A 20303-nucleotide genomic window follows, 5' to 3' on the forward strand; every position below is an offset into this window, starting at 1 on the left:
TTTTTTATTATTTTGTAAGAAATTTGTAAAAAAAAAAAAAAAAAAAATTCCACTTTGACATTATGGAGTAATATGTGTAGATCAGTGACAAAAAAATATCTCAGTTGAATACATTTTAAATTCAGGCTGTAACACAACAAAATGTGAAAAAAGTCAAGGGGTGTGAATACTTTCTGAAGGCACTGCATTTGCATGTTGAGTTTTCTTCTTTGATCTCACTGTAGAATGAACTAATTTTTACTTTTTGATTTCTCAGTCCCCACTGGCATGTTCATAAGTTATCCAGCTTTTCAACATTAACAAGGCAACAAATCCCACATAATTTTACACCATTTATCAAGATCACTTTTAATCATCTTTGAAGTTTGTTTATTATGGTCATTACAATTTTACATGGCCTTGATATAAGCCTGTGTCACAGTGGAGACTCGTTCCATGATTGTAATCCTGGCCAAGAAAGTAGTTTGGCACAGCCGACGCTCTGTATAGCTATAGAGTATAGAGCATGGGAGACAAATTGGTACAATATATCTGCTTGCAAGTAAAATAGCCATCATCATTGCTCTATTGTCTATAAATTATTATTACTATTAATCTTGCTTTGATATATATTTTGTATTCAGAGTGAAAATACTAGCCTCGGTGTATCATTTCCTTAGATATCATCAAAATATTTCTTTCTTTACTGAGTCTATAGTATGGTGTAGGAGTGGTGGTGGGGAGGGGTGTCTTTCTCTTTTTAAAATGCTTTAGAGCCATAAACATGACTTTCATTCCAATGGCATGAAGAAACTCATTCATAGGTAGGAAAAATGTTGCACTGGCTGGAAACTTCACAGCAAAGGTCTAACATTTGTGTTGAGTTTTGCAAAAACAGGACTAGTCAGTGATTGGAGTGGAAACCGTTTGACCACCCTCTCCCTCATATTTAGTGTTAAATTAAAATGGGATTTAAACTTTTAGAAAAATGAAATAGAGTAGCCTTGTAGCTTGTTGTGGTTTAATTCCCCAATTTCCAATCTTTCGTGATCATCATGGCGGCAGCGTTCCCATGGGGGTGAGCCATTTTCAAGATCGGTGCCTCTTCGTTGTTATTCATTATGTGCCATTGTTGTGCTTTTGGCCTTATATACAGTCAAGGGCTTTGGAGAAGCTTTTTCAGTTTCCCCACTGACAAAGGCAGCAGTTGAAGATTTACCATATAAAAGCAGAAGGCCTGGGAGCCCACCAAAAAAAAGGTTTTCTGATTCTATTTATTTCCAATATTAGGCCAATTGTTAATGATCCTTTGTTTAAATTACTACACCCTCACTTGTGAGCAACTACCGTACTTACTAGGCCCCTAGGTTTCAGAGACTCAGACCCAAGTCAGATTTGAGTCGCTTTTTTTAACCACTCAAGTTAAAACCAGGAAGCTGAAGATTCGATGGGACCCAGGTCTCAAGCCTAATATAAATTAAGTGAAGGAAAACTCAAAGAAGGCGGTAAGGATGCAGAAGACATTAGTGAGGATGGCATGGGTCACTGGGAAGATGTGCAAACTAAAATTCTCTTTAAAAGAAAAAAAGACGACCCTCAAATCTTGGGAGTTCAGATCTGGTACTTACTTTAAGACATTTATTAAGGAACACATTATCTATGCTCAGTAATACTTCGTTTGTCCAAGCTGCACAGCGGCTCGTGTAATCAGCCATACTTGGGTCTCCCATCAGAAGCGAGTGCAAAATTGTCGCTAAGGAACATATGTCGGCCTGTAGGACTCTGAAGCATCTCTCTTCTGACACTTCGTTCTTATGTATTAATGACGTAGTTAAGATGTAATTGTAAACTCTTGAAGAGTTGATTGAAATCAAAGAGCAAACTGTGCTTTGGAATAATTTTAATTTGCTGGGCATAGCAGAGTATACAAAACGTTAAAACACCGGCGGAGGCATTTTGCACCATTTTTATGTGCAATATAGTAAACACAGATACGTGCTTTCTTGTTCATGAGTTTAAGAATGGACCTTAATATGATGCATTCAATTAATTTCCAACTTCATTTTGTACTTTTTCATGTAACTCAAAAACTGGCTTATGCTGTCAAACACGTTTAAATGCATTTGGGAGACATTTTCGTTTTGTTTTGGTGTGTGTAACAGTGGTTGTGTTCCAGATCTCCTTCAGATTCTTTGGACTTGTTGCGTAGTGGGGATATACAGGTAGCAGTGGAGCATGTCTGATTGTATGAAGGCACAACTACCATACTAATTCCTGAACAAACTTATTTTCATAACAACACTGCTTGACTTTGATCCTTGATGGTAATGACTTTGGAGGTTGTTTATTATTTTTTTTCTTGTGTGTTTTCTTCTAACATTTTTGAATGCCAAACAAATCATCAAGGATAAAATAGGCTTGTTAGTGTGGCACTCTGATTTTTGTTTGAAAAGATCTTTACCACTTAATGGTTAATCAAGCACTCGGTATTGTCAAAAAAGGCATTTTATTAATTTCTCTGCATGCATTTCTACTCTTTCTTGCACTTGCCTCATGTTTATTATGAGTTCCAAGGCCAATGAGCTAAACTTCCACGTTTGCATTGAAGTGTGTGCTTTTTGAAGTGCATCCTTTTTTTTTCTACTTTCTTTTCACGTGTTTGTATTACCCCCATGTTTGTACTTTTTTGTTGTTGCCGTTCAATTCACCTATTTCCCTCTACTATGCTTCTGTCGTTTTTTGCTGCTCTGTCTTCATCTACGCTATGTCGTCGGCATTGTGATTACTGCCCCAGCCATGGGGCCCAGGAATTGTGAGAGCTCGTCAAGCAGAGCTCTTTAGAAGGTTGCAGCCTCCAAGGCCTAGGCCCCTTCTCGCCAAGGCAGAACTGAAGCTGCTGGTATGAAACCCTCGCATTTCTATTGGCCAGTGTTTATTTATTATTGTTATTCATATGAATTTACTTTTTGTATCATACATCTTAATTGAAACAAAATCAATCGCCATCGAATATATGCCGTGTTGTAAAAGGTTCACACATAAAGCACAATTTGGGATGTGACACTTCTAGATTGTCAAAGATTTGATATGCCATTGAACCCAATATATGTGCCATCTCGGTGGTGTAGACAACATTTTTGACAAGCCGTCACAGAAAACAAATCAAGGGGGTTATGTCTGGTGATTGTGGGTGCCAGGCGGTTTGACCGTCTCGGCCAATCCTGCGACCTGGAAATGTTTCATTCAGGATGGCTTGAACGACGAAGGCCCAATGAGGGGGAATGCCATCCTGTTGAAAAATTATATCGGGTTGCAGATCTTCAATCTGTGGGGAGGCGAATCTTTCCAACATGTTAATGTGAATGGTTGAGGTCACTGTATCCTCCGCAAAGCAAAACGGACCCACCAAGCGGTCATGGAGAAGGCCACCCCATACATTGACCTTTGGACTGTCATGCATGTGTTCAATGACCACGTGGGGGTTTCAGAGCCCACAGATCCCCAGAGCCCCAGATGTGCCAGTTCACCTTCCCTGATACGTGAAGGCAAGTTTCGTCTTTGAACATGACCTTTTCAGGTAATCTTCCTCATCCTCTATGCGACTGAGCTTTTCCAAGGAAAATGCCTTGCATTTGGGTCCGCCATTTGGTTTGAGTTTAGAATCTGCACCTTATAGACATAAAGCTTCAGTCTTTACTACAAAATCCTGTGTACAATGGTGGTTGGTAGTCCCAGTTCTCTGGATGCACGTCGGATTGATTTTCTGGGACTTTGTTGAAATTATTCACACATTCGTTCAGCGTCTGCTGAACTTGTGCTTGGTCAACAGGTACTTTTCTATTTCTGATGACTTCCGTTCTCATCAAACCTCTTGTACCACTCTCTGATACTAGTCCACGATGGTGGATTTCCTTCCATATCTTGTACGGAAATTACGCTGAATTTGTGTGTCGGATCTCGTCTCTATGAACCATTCAACGCATTGAGCTTTCTAAGGTGGAGTCGCCATTTTCTATTACATTAAACCACCAGACCTGAAAATAAAGAAAAAATTGAGTTTCTCTATCATATAAAACAAAGGGTATCATTGTATAATTTGTGGTACTAAATATATTAACTAAAGTTGACCAGGTCTTTTTGGAACACACTGTGATTTGTAAAACTGGCCATATACTGAAATGAGTCATTCAGGTGATTAGCATATCTACATGATGTTTTCATTGAATCAACATGCACAGCTTGTACCATGTACCATAGTCACATATAGACCCTGTTCTTTATATGGCTTGATTCGATGGGACGTATGTGTTGAGTACAATGGTATCAAAAAGTAAAGGCATTTATTATTTTTTACTTGCAATATCGAAGATTTTAAAAGTATATTGGTTAGTCTTGTGTGTTATTCTGTCTGTCTGTCTGTATGTCAATCGTCTACAGGTCACAATTTAAATCCGATCTACACATTAAAGGTCAAATGTCAATACAAGGTCAAACTTCTAAAATCATCAATATTCATCTGAAAAATGGTCAATTTTAATCCTATTAACTTGAAAATTAAACAGCAATTGCAACGTGCACCACTGAATTAGAAAAGCAACTTTATTTTAGGTCACAAGGTCAAAGGTCAACTCTAGGTAAAACTTCTAAAATCATCAATTTTCATCCGATTGATCCGAGCTATGATTAAGATCGTCAATTTTAATCTTAATGAAATGGACAATTTGATGCCTCCATGGCAACTTTTCTTTTAGGAGGCGTGGGGTGGATTTTGCAAGTTTCTAGCACTGCACGAAGTCTTTCTTGTTTATTCTTCTTTTGAAAAGTATAAGGAAATTGAAGGTCATGAAACAAATACTTTTTCTATATTGCCAGTATTGTTTGTGGCAGTAGTTACACAATGATAATGCTGCAACATCCTCGAATTAGGGCCGTTCTCAGCTTGTCACACTGGCTTTGTGCAACATCATTTAATTATCTATGATGGCCTTGCAATGAGGAAATTGTTTATTTTCTGCACATTGTTTTGACTGATTAATTTTAAAAGAATTTTAGCTTTTCATTGTACAGAAATATGATTTCAAGACTGGTCACTACAATTGCTGTACATTGTACCAAATCTGTACCACATATTCATTGTTGCAGATTGAAATTGATTGACTACAAGTTATTGCATTATCCATATAAGGGTGCTTAACAATCGTGCATAAGTTTCTCTTTCCGAACGTGTGTACAGAATGGATGCCAATTGCAAGGTATGTTGATCAAGAAACATAAGAACACATTGATTTGCTTGTAAGCGATTTCTCAAGCAATTCGCAACTTAAAAAAGAATTGCGACCAAAGTCGAAGCTTGGTCTCAGCGTTATGAATCAGAAATTGCAGAAGTGTACAATATATTCTGCATATTTGTTCTCCCATTTGGAATTGTGAAGGAACTGTTCCCTCACCTTTTATGGCCAAACTCCACCTGATTTAGTTATTTGGGAGAGGAGGAGAGGGGTTGGAAGGGGAGGTGAAGGAAGGGGAAGAGGGGACCGTGAAGAGGGGAACGTGGAGGGGGAGGATATGGGAAGGAGGAGAGGAGGAGAGGAGGGTGAATGGAAAAGGGGCAGGGAAGGGACAAGGGTGCGGAATGGAGAGGGAAGGGAGAGGGAGGGAGGGAATGGAGAGGATAGGTGAGGGGAGGTTGGGAATGGAGAGGATAGGTGAGGGGAGGAGAACAGGGAGGGAGGGGGAAGTGGAGTGGGAGAGGGGGGAATATCGGGGAGAGGGAGAGGAGTGGAGGGGAGTGGAGGGGAGAGGACGGGGAAAAGGGAAGGGGGAGAGTGAGGGAAGGGGGAGGAGAGAATGGGGAAGATTGGGTAGATGAAGGGCAGGGCATGAGGATGGGAAGGGTAGGATGAGAAGGGGGTGAGTAAAGGAGTGGGAGGCGAGGGTTCTAAAACGCTATACCATGTAATTATCACGTAAGCAATAATGGCAGAATTCTCTCTTCCCCTCTGCACTGTATTCTCCATATGTGAGGGTTGGCTGACTGATGCGATGCATGCTGACAACTCATATTAGCCAGGTGTGTGTGTGTGTGTGTGTGTGTGTGTGTGTGTGTGTGTGTGTGTGTGTGTGTGTGTGTGTGTGTGTGTGTGTGTGTGTGTGTGTGTGTGTGTGTGTTTGTGAGATCACTTGTTATGTTTGCCTGCAGAGCACACAGAACGATGCGATTTCATTTTTAAACATCTGTTTTTCATCAGAGTTGTTTTAATTTCATGTGGAACACCTCGGGGGACCTCTAAAGAGGTAAATACAAGTTGAGTAGACCCCACAAATAAACAGTCGCCAAAGAGGCCAGTCAAATTGTTCACAAATTTCATATTTCAACAAGGCACAAAAATGGCAACCACCAATATTTACCTTTAAATAGGCTTCTATAAAAGTGAAAATCAAACAGAAAATCAGCGAAATGTGCAAACCAAATCGACCAAACAAAATGTCAGACTTTCACTTGCAAAGCTACAGTTCAACATAGTGGAATCACAATGTTTGATTCAACTTTTTTTAAAAAAATAAGTATATTTTTATAGGTATATTAATATGACATATTAATATAATGAAAGTAGATCGCACAAAATTGTGAATCAATGTGATCTCATGTAATAACAAACTGCGTACGTAAAAACAAAAAGGGAGTGCAGTCTACTCTATCGCCATGACTTGCAAAAGAAGCTTGAGTAGCGCTCGCCTAGTCAGAACTGCTGCTGAGCTCAATTCCGCAGTTAAAACTTTGAAGTTCGGTTCAGGCAAAGAGATTCTCAAGCTTTGTGGAAATTAAATAAAGGCACGAACACTGGCGTTTATAAGCATTGTGCTGTATACAATAATAGTGATTTGTAGGTATGAAGATCAGCTATATTACCATTTATAGATACCAATCTTTATTCTATAGAAACTGACCTGTTCTGAGGAAAGGCATACTTGAGTTGAGCGGACAAAATGGCGGAATTAAGACCCCAAGCTGAGCAATCTGAACCCAGGCTGACCAAAGGAAAGCAGATAAATAAATTTTGCAGATAAATGATCGGCAAAAACACAACCGAACACCCAGTTTTCATTCATGCAATCCCTTGGATGTCGATAAGTATGCATGCAAACTTTGGGGCCGCGAGGTTTCATGGTTTTGGAATTATGCAGAAGACACACACCCACTGCCTTTTATTATTATAGATTTATGACTCGTAGAAGGTCCAAGCACGAAATTGACTGTGGTGTCAATATCCACTTTTTAAAAATGCACCATTTTCTTTACCTGTTCAAAAACAGTAGGTTATTAACTGTGTACGAAAGGTGAAAAACATTCACTGACACAGAAATAAATCAGTCGGGTGAACTGAGCACTCAAATCGATGGAAACGCTAAGTTAGAATGAGAAACGAATCGTCCTTTGCAGATGTTGCCAACATACCGATTGAATGATGAGCCTTTTTGTGCACTTCAAGTGCAGTTGTGTTATTGATGCAGTGACACTCCTTTATAGCGTCTGCACCAGTTTCTTCTTCTTGATGCGAGACAATAAATGCTTGATGTCCTTCACATTGGTACAATATTTGGCCTGGTTATCTTGTAGTTTTGGCTTCCATTCATTGTCTTGTTGTGCACACAGCTTGGTATGACCTTCAGTGTTTCAGCATTGCAGCACAGCATGTACACCCACCCAGTCTGTTTCTGTCATGTACGCAGTGTTAGAGTGTATATCTACTGGGGAAAATAGATAGGATTCCTTGGTGTTTAGTCAGATATAGACAATGGGTCCCCAAACGCATTTGTTCACACACGAGCACACACTTGAAGGCTAATGAATGTTTTGCATCTTTAGGGATCATTACGCAAGGAGTTCCCTCAGAACGTGGGTGGCAGCGATGTGTGCTACTTCTGCAAGCAACGTGTGTACGTGATGGAGCGTCTCAGTGCTGAGGGAAAATTTTTCCATCGTGGATGCTTCAAATGTGACTATTGTGGTGTCACACTGCGGCTGGGAAACTTTGCTTTTGATGTTGAAGAAGGTAAAATACATTTAAAGCATTGGATGATAGGTTAGAGAAGGGGGGAAGTTAGTGTTTTGCATTTTGCTTCTGTCTTTATTTAACAGATATGCAATAACAAGAATGACCGCACTGTGGTCACAACCTGCGACAAAATCCGGTAACGGACCGATTGGGAAACGCATGTTTAAAGCACTCTTAAAGTTGAACAAGGCTATTTAAAAAATTGCTCTCAAAAGTGCTATTAAAAAATTAACTCGACACCTCTTATCCATGTCAGCCTCCGCACGGTTATATCAGAACGAGTTGATTCATCACACAGCCACAGATTTCTTAACTCCAATATGAGGCAGTTCAAAATTGCGTAAAACTATTTTTTTAGGGAGGCGCATGCCTGTGCGTGCTGACGGGCTTGATTAAAACTTACTAATAATTTATATTCGACATTTGATTATATTTTTCGGGATCCCTGATCGTGAGTAACACTTGACACAAACAAAGCCAATGGAAATCTGACACAACAAAACCTGGGCAGGGTATAATCAGCAGAGGCCTGCAGGCCTGGTCCACCAGAAAACCAAGATGGCGGCCATATTTCATCTGAGGCCATGGTCGGTGGCTGCAAGCGACAAATGTGGGTGGGGTCCGGCAGCTGTCCGATCAATGGGTGCACATTACAAAAATCGACCCAAACAAAAATCACAACAACAGCAACAACAACCAGATGGTAAAAACAACTATCACAATTTTATTATACATTAATAAAGAGAATAAGGCAACACCAAATCACTAATATAAAGATTAGCAAAATTAAGCAAAGCCCAAGTTAGTAGACTAATATCCAAATGTTGTAAAATGCAACTTTGAACCCTTAATATGAGTGTTACATTTATGTTACTATGGTTGCAAATAAACAATATTACAGTAGGAATGGCATTCAGACCCAATAAGCTAATTACGAAAAGGCAATTACGGCCGCACTCGAGGCCTGATGCAATGTCCACTCTCAATCCTTCAGCTAGTATGCCACCTCGCAGATCTTACTCTGTGGCTTGCTCAGATTTCGGCCGGCACTTCACCTTGTAGTCCTTGTCGGCGAGAGTCATTTCGCCTGAACACCACTACAAATGTGTGTGTGCTTGGTCTGAATGTGTCAGAACGGGCAACTTCATTTCAAACGAGCGGGCCTTTTCCCTAGCATTTGATCTCATGGTTTAAGGTCAGTTTGAATTCCGTCCTGGTCATACCTCTGGACATGCTGCTGCTCCTCTCTCAGTAAAGGTTGGAAGTCCTAAATCTCAATCAAGAGGACAGGAGCATCTCCTTGGACGTATATCAGGCATTCTCTACATAGTCTAGTAATCCTGCTTTGCTTGCCAAGCTCTCTACCTGTGGAATACAAGGTCGTCTTCATTCCTGGATTTATGACTTCATCCACTCAGTCAACGTGTTGCTAATAATGGAACCCTCTCCTCCCCTCTTTGTGTTTTTACTACCTCTTCTCTGATATTGCTCCCTCTACTCTTTTTCGCTCCTCTGACCCTCTTCAGCAACATCAGTATGCATGTTTTTTCCAGTTTTTTTTTGTTTTTTTTTTGTATACAGAATCGAGGCTCGTGAAAGAGTTAACATTTATCACAAAAAAAGAAAAAGAAAAATCAAACAGACAAACAAAATATAGAAAAGGGGGAGCGGTAGACAAGATGGGGAGAGAAGGGGAAGCACACAAACACAACATTTGAGAGTAGGGACATCGGGAGATGTGTGGGGGGGAGGAGGCGTGGGAATGGGGGGGGGGGGGGTGGGAGAAGTATAAAACACAAGGACACCAAGGACTTCCAGGAAAGAAGTTGGTATTTCAAAAAAGTGGATTTGGGGTGAAATTAGCGGGGGTAGAAAAGATCAAGGTTTTGGATGGGGGAAGATAAGAGATGGTGGTGAACAGCTGTTTTAAAGACCTGGAGGGAGGAGTGGGATTGAAGAGAGTGAGGGAGTTTGTTCCAGAGGCGGGAGAAAAGAGGAGTGAAGGTGAGCAGAGAGTCTTGATTTTGGCAGTTTAACCATAAGAGGGTTGCAGGCAGATCTTGTGCGACCTGTAGGAATATTTGGGGGACAGAGCCCAGAGAGAGCTGGGGGGAGCAAGGCCGGAGAGGAGTTGGTAGAAGATGGAAAGACCACCAACCTGCCTGCAGTGAGTAAGTGAAAGGCCGGCCCTCGGAGATAGCTTCATCGTGGGAGGTTCCAATGATTCTGAAAGCTTTGGTTTCAACAGCGTGAAGACGAGCTAGGTGTGAGGCAGGAGCACCAGCCCAGAGGGCAGAGCAGTACTCCATTGAGCTGCGGATGAAAGCCTTGTATGTGGTGAGGAGCTCAGGTGTGCCAAGGAAGGACTTCGCATGACGGAGGATGCCCAGTGAGGATGCCCATGACTGGCTTTGGAGGCCAGCTTGGAAATGTGGTTTTTCCCAGGAAAGATCATGGCAGATAGTGAGACCCAAAAGCTTGAGTGACAGAACTTCTTGGAGAGGATTATTCAGAAAGTGGATGGGAGGGTTGTCCAGTCGGTCGTTTCAGAGAGACATCTTAAGAGTGTGTGATTTGTCAGGATTGAAAGACATAATTAGTTACCCCATTCTGGTTAAACTTCCAAAATCCAGGCTAACTGCACACGTCAATTCCTTTGCTCTTCGCTTCTCCCGTCTATTGAAACGCTCTCCTGGCGCCATTCTTTCCCACTCTTCCTTCCAGGGCTTTAAACAGGCACAGTCACCACATGTTACCCCCACCCTCACCCATGATCGTTATTATCCACATTAACCCTTCATAACCCAACCCTCTCTCTTCCTTTGCTGTTCATTTATTCCCTAGCTGGTTGTGCCAAAGGTTAGGTTCTCCTGGCAACTAAAAGCCACGATAGGATAAGACCGACGCAGACGTAATATGTGAACACCAGAATATGCGTACATAATGTGTGTACACAAGAACACCTAACTATATGAACTATATTATATGAACACCTAACCAGCCAGGGAGTGAATTATTGTAAATTTCTGTATGTAATTGAGAATAAATGGGTTTTTTCTAGTAACCCTGCAAATCATTTGACTTAAGAATAGTCACATCAATATTTTGAGAAGTTAAATTTTCCAAGGTAAAATTGTCCCAATGATGGCTGGGAAGGTCATCTGGACTTTCAGTTCCATATTTAAAATAATAATATCTCCAAAATATAACTGAATAGAACTTGCAAAGGGCATTCATCTTTATGAGATGAGACATGAAAGAAGTGCACAAATAAATGACCTCGTATGCTGCATATTTCATCGTCTCCCCAAACCCTCCAGTAATTTGCGTGCTCAGGATAACGTGATAATGAAATTACATTTACTTGAACCTGCTCTTGAAAACTGGATGTTTGTAACACCAGCATGAATTTTGAATGGAATTATTTTTTATTTTCCTTGTTGTTTTGCAGGCAAGTTCTATTGCAAGCCACACTTTTGCCACCGGAAATCTGGTTATATGCAACGTAAAAGAAGGGCAGGAGAGTTGTTGCTGAGAGAGGTATTCATTCACTGTTGTTCTTTCATTGACATCTCATGTGAATTCCCATCATCTTCACCTGTCCAATGGCCCAACCACTCAATAGCTTATATTGTCATTTTCTCATCAGGGAAAGCTTTTTTGTGGCCTCCATTAACATTGTCTCTATTCTAATATAAGAAACACCTGCACAGAATTATGTTTAAAAAGTTTAAAAGCAAGTTGATGACTAGTCCAGCATAAGAAGTAAGTTTCGCTCATGTATACACTGGTTCCGCCTGGCTCCTCAATATCAGTTATGAACTTTGCTTTAGGTGGGAAGCGTGGTGATTTGCGATGGGGCCATAGACTTCGCTCTAGTTAAGGTTTGTTTGTTGAATTGGGATAGTGTAGACAATGACTTGGTAATTGTTGTGGTCGGTCTTGCCGCTTTCGGAAATAAAGTCTGAATAGCAATTTTTTGTGCAGTTACAGTGTCAGCATCCAAAGTTTTACCTACTGTATGGCTTGGATACTGCTCATATTATAGTTCATATTTATGTAGTGAACCAAAAGGCTTGGCCATGCCTGGCACACTCACCACAACTGACACATGGCCATAATTTATTTGGCCAGGCAATGGAATGTTGATGGCAAGTATCCATTCTACATTTTGTTGCTTGACCATACATGAGTCTTTCATTTGTCTTTCTTTGTTTTAATGCATAGGATCAACAAGCAGAGGAAGAAGATTATGATGATGAGGAAGATGAAAGCGAAGTTGAAACTGATAAATTGCGGAGCACAATATCGACAGGTTCTTCACCAGCCATCTTTGCTGAGGAAGAAGTCTTTTTCCCAGGTAGCTTTTGCTCAGTCCTGAATCGAGTGAAAGTGGCGATGACCATACTCGTAAATTGCCCCAGCCACATATTCAGCTCTCTCAGTGCCTGCGTCTCATCTGCGCAGCATTATTTCGTTGAGCACCGAGCAGACTATGCTTTTGCTTATGAGCTGCTAAGTATTGGAATACCTTTGCTGCAGGTGCAGGCTGAGATCCTGGCTCATGAAGTGGGTGATTTACGACTATTTTAGCTGTATCCAAAGTTGCTTATTGCAGGGATATGAATCATTTGACCTCTTGTTTTTGTTTAGAGTTTTGCTATTATCCATTCCAATATCTTCTCATTGGATTGCTGTAATTGTGCTGAAAAATTGTGACAAATACTACATAACTGATGGTGACCTTTTCATCAAAGTCCTTTATAGTTTTCAAGGAAGTTTTATTTCTTTTCCTGTTTTCTTAATTTTTACCTTCACCAAAACTGCTCATGAGAGCCTTACTTTTAATGAATTCCTTATTTTAATCGTGATTTTATAATTGTATTGGATTACTAATTTTATTGGCTTCGAGCCATTGTTTTATATTGGCATTCCTAATCTATGCTTTGTTTTCTTGGTCATTTCGATCACAATTCCATCAGTTACGTACTTCTAATTACACATCTGATCATGCTACTTTTAATGTGTGAATTTTGGTACTAACTTGAAATGCCATCATATTTTGATGGCCTCTGGTGCAATGGGAATTGAAGCACAAAAATGCAATTCCTTTGAAAATTAAGCCTTTCATTTCCATTGATAGATTGTCCTTTACTGACTAATTTAAGTGAATTCTTCGCTTTGATATTTATGTACCCATATGAGCCAAAAATTAGTGTTATTTCAATTCCAAAGCAGGGTATATCTGTAGTACAGGTGTCTATTTTGATATGGTAATGAAGCCATAGATTAATGATGAGCGTATGCTGAAGATATGTGAGATCTGTTTGAGTACCAAAGTGCATTTTCACTGTTCCTGTAAAGCCACTTTGTGCAATTTGACTACTTGATATCTAAGATATTGCTGCCGTCGTGATTTGGCGACCAGGCACTTTGTGCTGTGCCCTTCTGCGCATCCTGAGCCTCTAAATGCTTGTGTGTGGGTGTCAAAGTGTGATTGTGTTGTTTTTTTTGTGGAAACAGCTGTTTGTTTGCAGCATCCCATTCATGTGGTACTCTCAGCACGAGGCTTTCTTGTCATTGCCTACTTCATGCAGAAAACTTTGTGCATGTAAACCATGCTGAGTGCCACCTCAATTTTATTTTGAGTTTACCGCACTATTTGCATCTATATAAACGTGTTGCTAGTTAAGAGCACTTTTAATGATATAAAACTTGACAACTTTTTACCTGCTGAAAGTATTTTTGCATAACTATGGCAGAGCTCAAAGTTGACCTTTGGGGTTTATTAGGAGTTGGCATATCTGCAGGTTTGACCTGTTATATCACAACTTCAGTTATGTTAAAATTGTTTAAAAAACTGCTGGTTTATCATCATAGAAAATCTCTGAGTTTAATTTAAGTTGTTGTTGTTTATTACTTATTTGTGTTTCTCTGATTTACAGGATGAGTCCAGTGGAGTTTAGCTTTTGAAATTGTTTTGATTTATGGTATTGAGTTGGAGATGTCACTTGCTACAAATAAATTTTGTTTTGGCTTTTTGCTTTCTTCTTTTTTTTTATTAAGCCTCCCCTTATGTTAAAAGGAGTTAAAAGGAGCAGTGATAGGGGGTTGGGCTTTAGCTGTTTTAGAGTCGTTTCTACAATTAGTGCCCTACATTTTTTTATGGTATCCCAGAGTTTCTGAGACCCCTAGGAGCAGTAAACAACCGTTTAGGTTTTTTTCTTCTTTTTTTCTTCTTGAACTCCCAATTTCAGAGCTGTATCTCCCACTTTCGGATTTTAATTTTGCATCAATAATGTGACTAGAAAGTCTGCGGGATTGACCTTTTTTTTTACCTTGACCTCATTTGAAGGTCATGACCCAATTATAGGTATATTAAACTTTTTCACCAAAACATGACTACGGTCTGTCCTATTGGAATAAAATAGTCCTCGACGCAGCCTAGAGCAAGGGGCATTTATACTTAATTTACATTATACCTGTCTGAGTTAAAGGTCAAGGTCTTAGACCCTAGGCGTATTAAACCACTATTTAGGTTTTTCTCCTTTTTTTTCTGCCAATGTCTGAGTTGTATCTCAGATCCGGCTGGGATGTCCAGAATTCAATTTTGCATCAATAATGGGAATAGACAGTATATGGGATTGACATAACTTATTTGACCTTGTCTTACTTTTTAAGGTCATGACCCAATTATAAACATTTTAAACATTTATCACCATAATTTGACTAAGGTTTTTCCAATTAGAACGACATTGCCCTCTCAATATAGCCTAGACCAAGTCGCATTTACGCTTACTTTACATCACAACCTTCTGAGTTAAAGGTCAATTTCAAATGACAGTCTGGAAAAAAAAAAACCACTCAATTTTGCCAATGCAGAATCTCAATGACCGCCTGGCCTTTCAAGATGTTCTTCCATCATAATTGTGGACCTGCATTGAAGTTGTGTAGCTGATTTGATTTGTGCCCATGACCTATTTTTTTCAGATTGCGACATAATTAAGAAAAAACACAATTTTGTCATACCTTAAATAATTTTTTTCTGATTTTCATGTTGTTGAGTTCTATGGATAGAATGTAGATGGGGACACATTTTCTTAACTTACACTCTATCTCTAAATGTTGAAGTCCAAATCTTTTGGCGGTCCAATCAAAATATGCCATAAATGGATCGTGGGCCAAGGGTAAGTCAGACGATTACTGAGGGTAAGCTGGGGAGACTTAACCTCAGCGATCGCTTTGTAATCACCGATATCTAGTTTTATTTACTCCATTTGTTTTTATTGACGAAACACATCCACTTGATGTCTAGAATTTTTTCTTTCTCTTTCTCTTTCTCTCTCTCTCTCTTTCTCTCTCTCCCTATCCCTCTCCCTCTCCCTCTCCCCCTCCCTTCTCCTTCTCCTTCTCCTCCTTCTCCTTCTCCTTCTTCTCCTTCTCCTCCTCCTTCTCCTTCTCCCTCCCCGTCTTACTTTAGTTTTCCTCTCTCGCCCTTTCACTTTAATTCTCTTTTGCTTTCGTTCTTTCACTTTCATTCTTTCATTCTCTTTTACTTTCGTTCTTTCACTTTCGTTCTTTCATTCTCTTTTGCTTTGGTTCTTTCACTTTCATTCTTTCATTCTCTTTTGCTTTCGTTCTTTCACTTTTTCTTTCTTTCATTCACTTTTGTACTCTTTCTTTATATCTTTCCCTCTCTTCCTCTCTCTCAAAAGTAAACAGCTGATTATTGAGACACTGTAACCTTTGGAATCGGGGTACATGTGGCTGCGACTTTCATTTTCTCTGCTTTGGATAAAGAATTGAAGTGGTCACCTTATGTCCTTTTTGTAAATAGCATGAGTAAAATCAACTAACTGATGAGCATGCAAAGAGGAATCAACAGCAACTACAAATTAACAGGATATTGTCGATTTGCTAGAGCGAGCTCAAAGGGCAGATATGCACACAGGGTTTGTGGGATTCACATAATTGGAATGTTGATTATAGATAAGTATCTGAACGCCCTTTCATTCACCCAGTACTAGTCTAAAAGTATACAAACCAAAAGAATCCTAATTATAAACTCTTAAAAGCCACTCAATGTGCTCTTGTGCCAAAAAGAAACCACAAAATGTTGCATCACCATAGTCATAGTGAAATTTTTTAATCATGAACTATTCGTCCCTCAAAAAGGCAAATAATAATGTTTCGTTTTACTTCCTTTTTCACCACCCACATAACCCATGACTTGGTTTATGGTGATTACCCAGAATTCATTGCTCATCCCCCTGTGGAACCCTGTGCCAAGCTTAGCTATGAGGAATTTAGTAGAGGGGTGAGGGTTGCTGGGAAAAAAACTTGCTTGCCTAGGTTTACCATAAAGGGGTGTGAAGGGCATGGAAAAGTTTGACTCCATGCATATCTTGAGTCATCAACAAAGGCAGGATATTCAGAGCACAGCATAAGGAAAGGCTTCCATGACTTTGATGAATTTCATGCATTTAAAAAAACAACTTTACATATAAGCATCAAAGTAAAACTCTCAAGTGTGCTTGTTTGCATATTAATGTGAGTGTTTAAGAAAGTCTGCTGCAAATTACAAAAACACATTGAACTCGCTTCATGAAAGAAAATTGATTCAAGATGGTTTGATGTAATGTGTTACGAAAACTGCTGTTGCTAAATTTTTTTACATATCACCAGTAATGATTCTAACAGGTTAAATTGCACACCAGCTTTGGCAGTTTTTATCATAATCTAGTGGAGACATTTATTTATTCCTGTATTTAGTATGTAAGCTTTATGTTGTACTACAGACCGCCACCGTAGATGGACGGAGATGATGTTTTCTCGTCTGTCTGTCTGTCTGTTTGTCTGTCTGTGATCAGGATATCTCAAAAAGTTGTGAACAGATTCGGACGAAATTGGTGGACAAGTTGGGTGTGTGACAGACGAAGTTATTTGATTTTGGTGAAGGTCCAGATCTGTATCAGGATACGAGAATTAAAAAAAAAAAATTTTTAAAGTGATTCTTCACCATTGTGAGATGGGGCCAAGAACGATATAGGAACCACCTTCAGTGGCCATTTTTCCCTGCAGAGCGGGGTTGGCCTTTTTTGGGCACCGTGGTCCCCTTTTTGAAGCAATGTTTTATGGCCGGATGCCCTTCCTGCCGCCAACCCTGTTAGTCGCCTCTTGCAACACACAGGGAATTACCAGTGAACTGGTACTCAATTTGCCGACCTCGGAAGGATGACAGGCTGAGTCAATCCCCCTGGCATTAATTCAGCGATTGACCAGGATTTGAACCCAGGATCCTAGGATCCCAAGCCGGCACCCTAACCGCTAAGCCAACACCAGGCTTGGCCAAAAATAACGATTTATTGCATATTTCAAAACGTTGGAGATGGATTATGACAAAACTTGGTGGATGAGTTGGGTATGTGACAATAACGAGCTGATTATATTTTAGTTAAGGTCTGGTTGCAGATCCGGCCTATCAGTGCGATGCAAAATATAGACTGCTCAGCCTGGCAGAGGTACCCGCTCAATCGAGTGCCGCTCTAATATTGTAATGTGATTAGCAATGTGGTAAATTAGATTTTTGGATATTGATTTGTTCATTGCATTATGGACCTTTGTTTCTTGCTTATTTGAGAAGGATAAATATATTAGCATTGCTAATGGGAGTGTCTGCAATTTCGTTTGAGATATCGGTTTGATACATCCCGTCTGATATCATCTTTATTCTGGTTTTTGAGATATTCATCACATGTGGAATGCCATTTGTGCTATTGTGAATGTTTTAGAGCAGTGAGTGTGAATGCAGGACAAAGACATAGTAGACATGAGCGTCATTTCATGTGAATTACAAATACGAGTTCCCCTTTATTTGAATACAAAGTCACGGCTCATGAAACATTTAGAACACACAACAGATCAGGACGCAACAGAACAAATGGAACAGCAAAAAGAGAGGGGGAAACACCAACAGCAGGTCCAAGGGACAAACTAGATGGACACAAACAAAGAAGGGCTGTGGGTAAGAATGAGGGCCTGGCAGAGGCTGCACAAGATGGATACAGAAGCAAAGTCTCAGGAAGAAAAAACTGGAAATTTGGGAGGGTGTGGAAGTGGGGATTTACAGGGGTAGAAAAGATCATGAACTTGGATGGGGGATGATGTGATATGGTGGTGAACAGCTGTCTTTAAGACCTGGAGTAGAGAATGAGATTGAAGAGAATGTGGAATCTGGTTCCACGTGTGAGAAAAAAGAGGAACAAAAGAGCGGAGGTGAACAGTGATCCTGGATTTCGGTAATTTCACCAGAAAGGGATTGATGGTGGACCCTGTGTGCCCTGGAGAAACTTGGGGGAGGAGGAGGAAGGGAGGTTCTCAAAGCACAGAAAGGGCAGAGGGTGCAAGACCAGAAAGGAGGTGGTAGAAGACAGATTCCAATAATCTTGAAGACCTTGGTTTACATGGCTTTAAGCTGAGCAATGTGTGAGGCAGAGGAGCCAGCTCAGAGGGGAAGCAGTATTCCATCAAGCTGTGGATGAAGGCCTTGTAGATGGATAGGAGCTCAGGTGTGCCAATAAAGGATTTTGTACGATGGGGGATGCCCTGGATGATGCCCAGTTGGCAGTTGGCTTTGGAGGCCAACTTTGAAATGTTGTGTGCCCAAGAAAAATCATGGCTAATCGTGAGACCACATGTACGTATCTGGGAGTGTTTGCCAGATGAGACACACACTGAGACACACTGAGACACAATGAGACACACAGAGAGACAAACACAGACTTGTCAGGATTGAAAGACATAGTCCAAGGGTTTGATCAGTTTGTGATTTTATCAAGGTCTGAAGAGAGGGAAGAGGCTGTTGCCTGTCAGTAGATGATAAATGTTGTTCCTGGGACAGCCCAAAATCTCCATTCACTTACATGTAAATTTTCCTCTCACCATCACTTTTCTTAATTTCCCATAAACACCTCTATTCCTGCCCCCCTTGGTCTTATGGGCCTTTTACTCTTACTATCAATGATCATTGTTGTTTAGTAGACCACTGAAACAATGATCCTACAAATATTTGTTTATGTGTCGGAAATAATTTAATTCTCTTACCACTTCCATCACCATCTAATACATTAACAAAGAAGATGTTTGCGTTTGGTTCTTTATCAAGATATTTTAACTGAGCTAAGATAAAATGATAAACCTCCCTCAATGTTCTTGTCTGAGCACCTCCAGTGCCACACACCATTTTAAAATTAAAGTATATATTTTCCTGACAACCATCAAAGTTTTCCATCCACTCAAAAATATTTCCATCTTTTTTACCCAACTCATCAGTATATAAATTAATTCTCTTATTTGTTTTGTGAACTTTTTTACCAGTTGCCTTTTCAATAAGTCTTATTTGATATTTTTCACATTCATTATGTTTTCCATTTATATACCAAGGTTGATTACACCTCCACTCTTTAGTCTGGTTGATACTTGGTTCTATCATTTATATAATAGTAAAAAAATGCGGCGGTAGCCCATTAAAATCCCTAACCCCCTTTTTAACTTATCACTTATATACTTATATAACCATAAGGGAGACTATCAATTCCATTTTCTAAAATAAACCTCTTATCATCAAAAGCCCCCAATGCTTTCTTATTTATTTCTTCTGTATATAATTGATGTTTATAACTTCTTATTCCATTAATCTTTCCAAACTCTTCTTTCTTTGTTGTTAAACAGTTATAATAATTCTTAAAGTTTATTGTTTCTTTAATAACATTTTTCTTTACACCTTTTAACTTCTTATCAGTCTTTTCAACGTTATTCACAATGTATTTATAAGCATAAGCCTTGGACCTCAATCCCACAAATTCACTCATAACATTTCCTCCTAATTCATCCTTGAACTTTCCAATCACCTTTTTATTTTTAGAAGAGAACAACTCACTCTCTGGACTGTAATTACTTGTATCATAGATATTAATGTCCTTTTTCATGTCTGAATAAACATCATCAGTATTAATTTGCAAAATAAAACTATCTGTATCCATATAAAGTAGATTAACATCATTTTGATATTTCTTCCTCAAGTTATTATAAAAGTAATCATACATTAATGACTTTGATAAATCAAGAATTGATGTTCCAATATAAATAGGTTTGTCCATTTCAATACTCTCTTTAACCAAATGGATCGCACAAAAGTTCTCAGTAAAAACCTCGGCTCTTATAAAACTCGGTCTATTAATTAATTTTGATGCTTGTTTCCAAGATGTT

At 39.6% G+C, this 20303-nt stretch overlaps 1 protein-coding gene across 8 annotated transcripts in view; it reads left to right on the forward strand.

Annotated features, from left to right (window-relative positions):
- LOC137429537 (protein-methionine sulfoxide oxidase mical3a) overlaps positions 1 to 20303 on the forward strand; it is a 272059-nt gene that overhangs the window by 62385 nt on the left and 189371 nt on the right. For all 8 annotated transcript variants that reach the window (XM_078778013.1, XM_078778017.1, XM_078778019.1 and 5 more), the window contains exons 14-16: positions 7847 to 8033; positions 11488 to 11576; positions 12264 to 12396. In XM_078778013.1, the coding sequence (XP_078634139.1) occupies positions 7847 to 8033; positions 11488 to 11576; positions 12264 to 12396 (409 nt within the window). The remainder of the gene's footprint in view (positions 1 to 7846; positions 8034 to 11487; positions 11577 to 12263; positions 12397 to 20303) is intronic.

This window comes from Myxine glutinosa, chromosome 1 (genome assembly GCF_964187855.1).
Source record: "Myxine glutinosa chromosome 1, kmMyxGlut1.1, whole genome shotgun sequence".
Lineage (NCBI taxonomy): Eukaryota > Metazoa > Chordata > Myxini > Myxiniformes > Myxinidae > Myxine > Myxine glutinosa.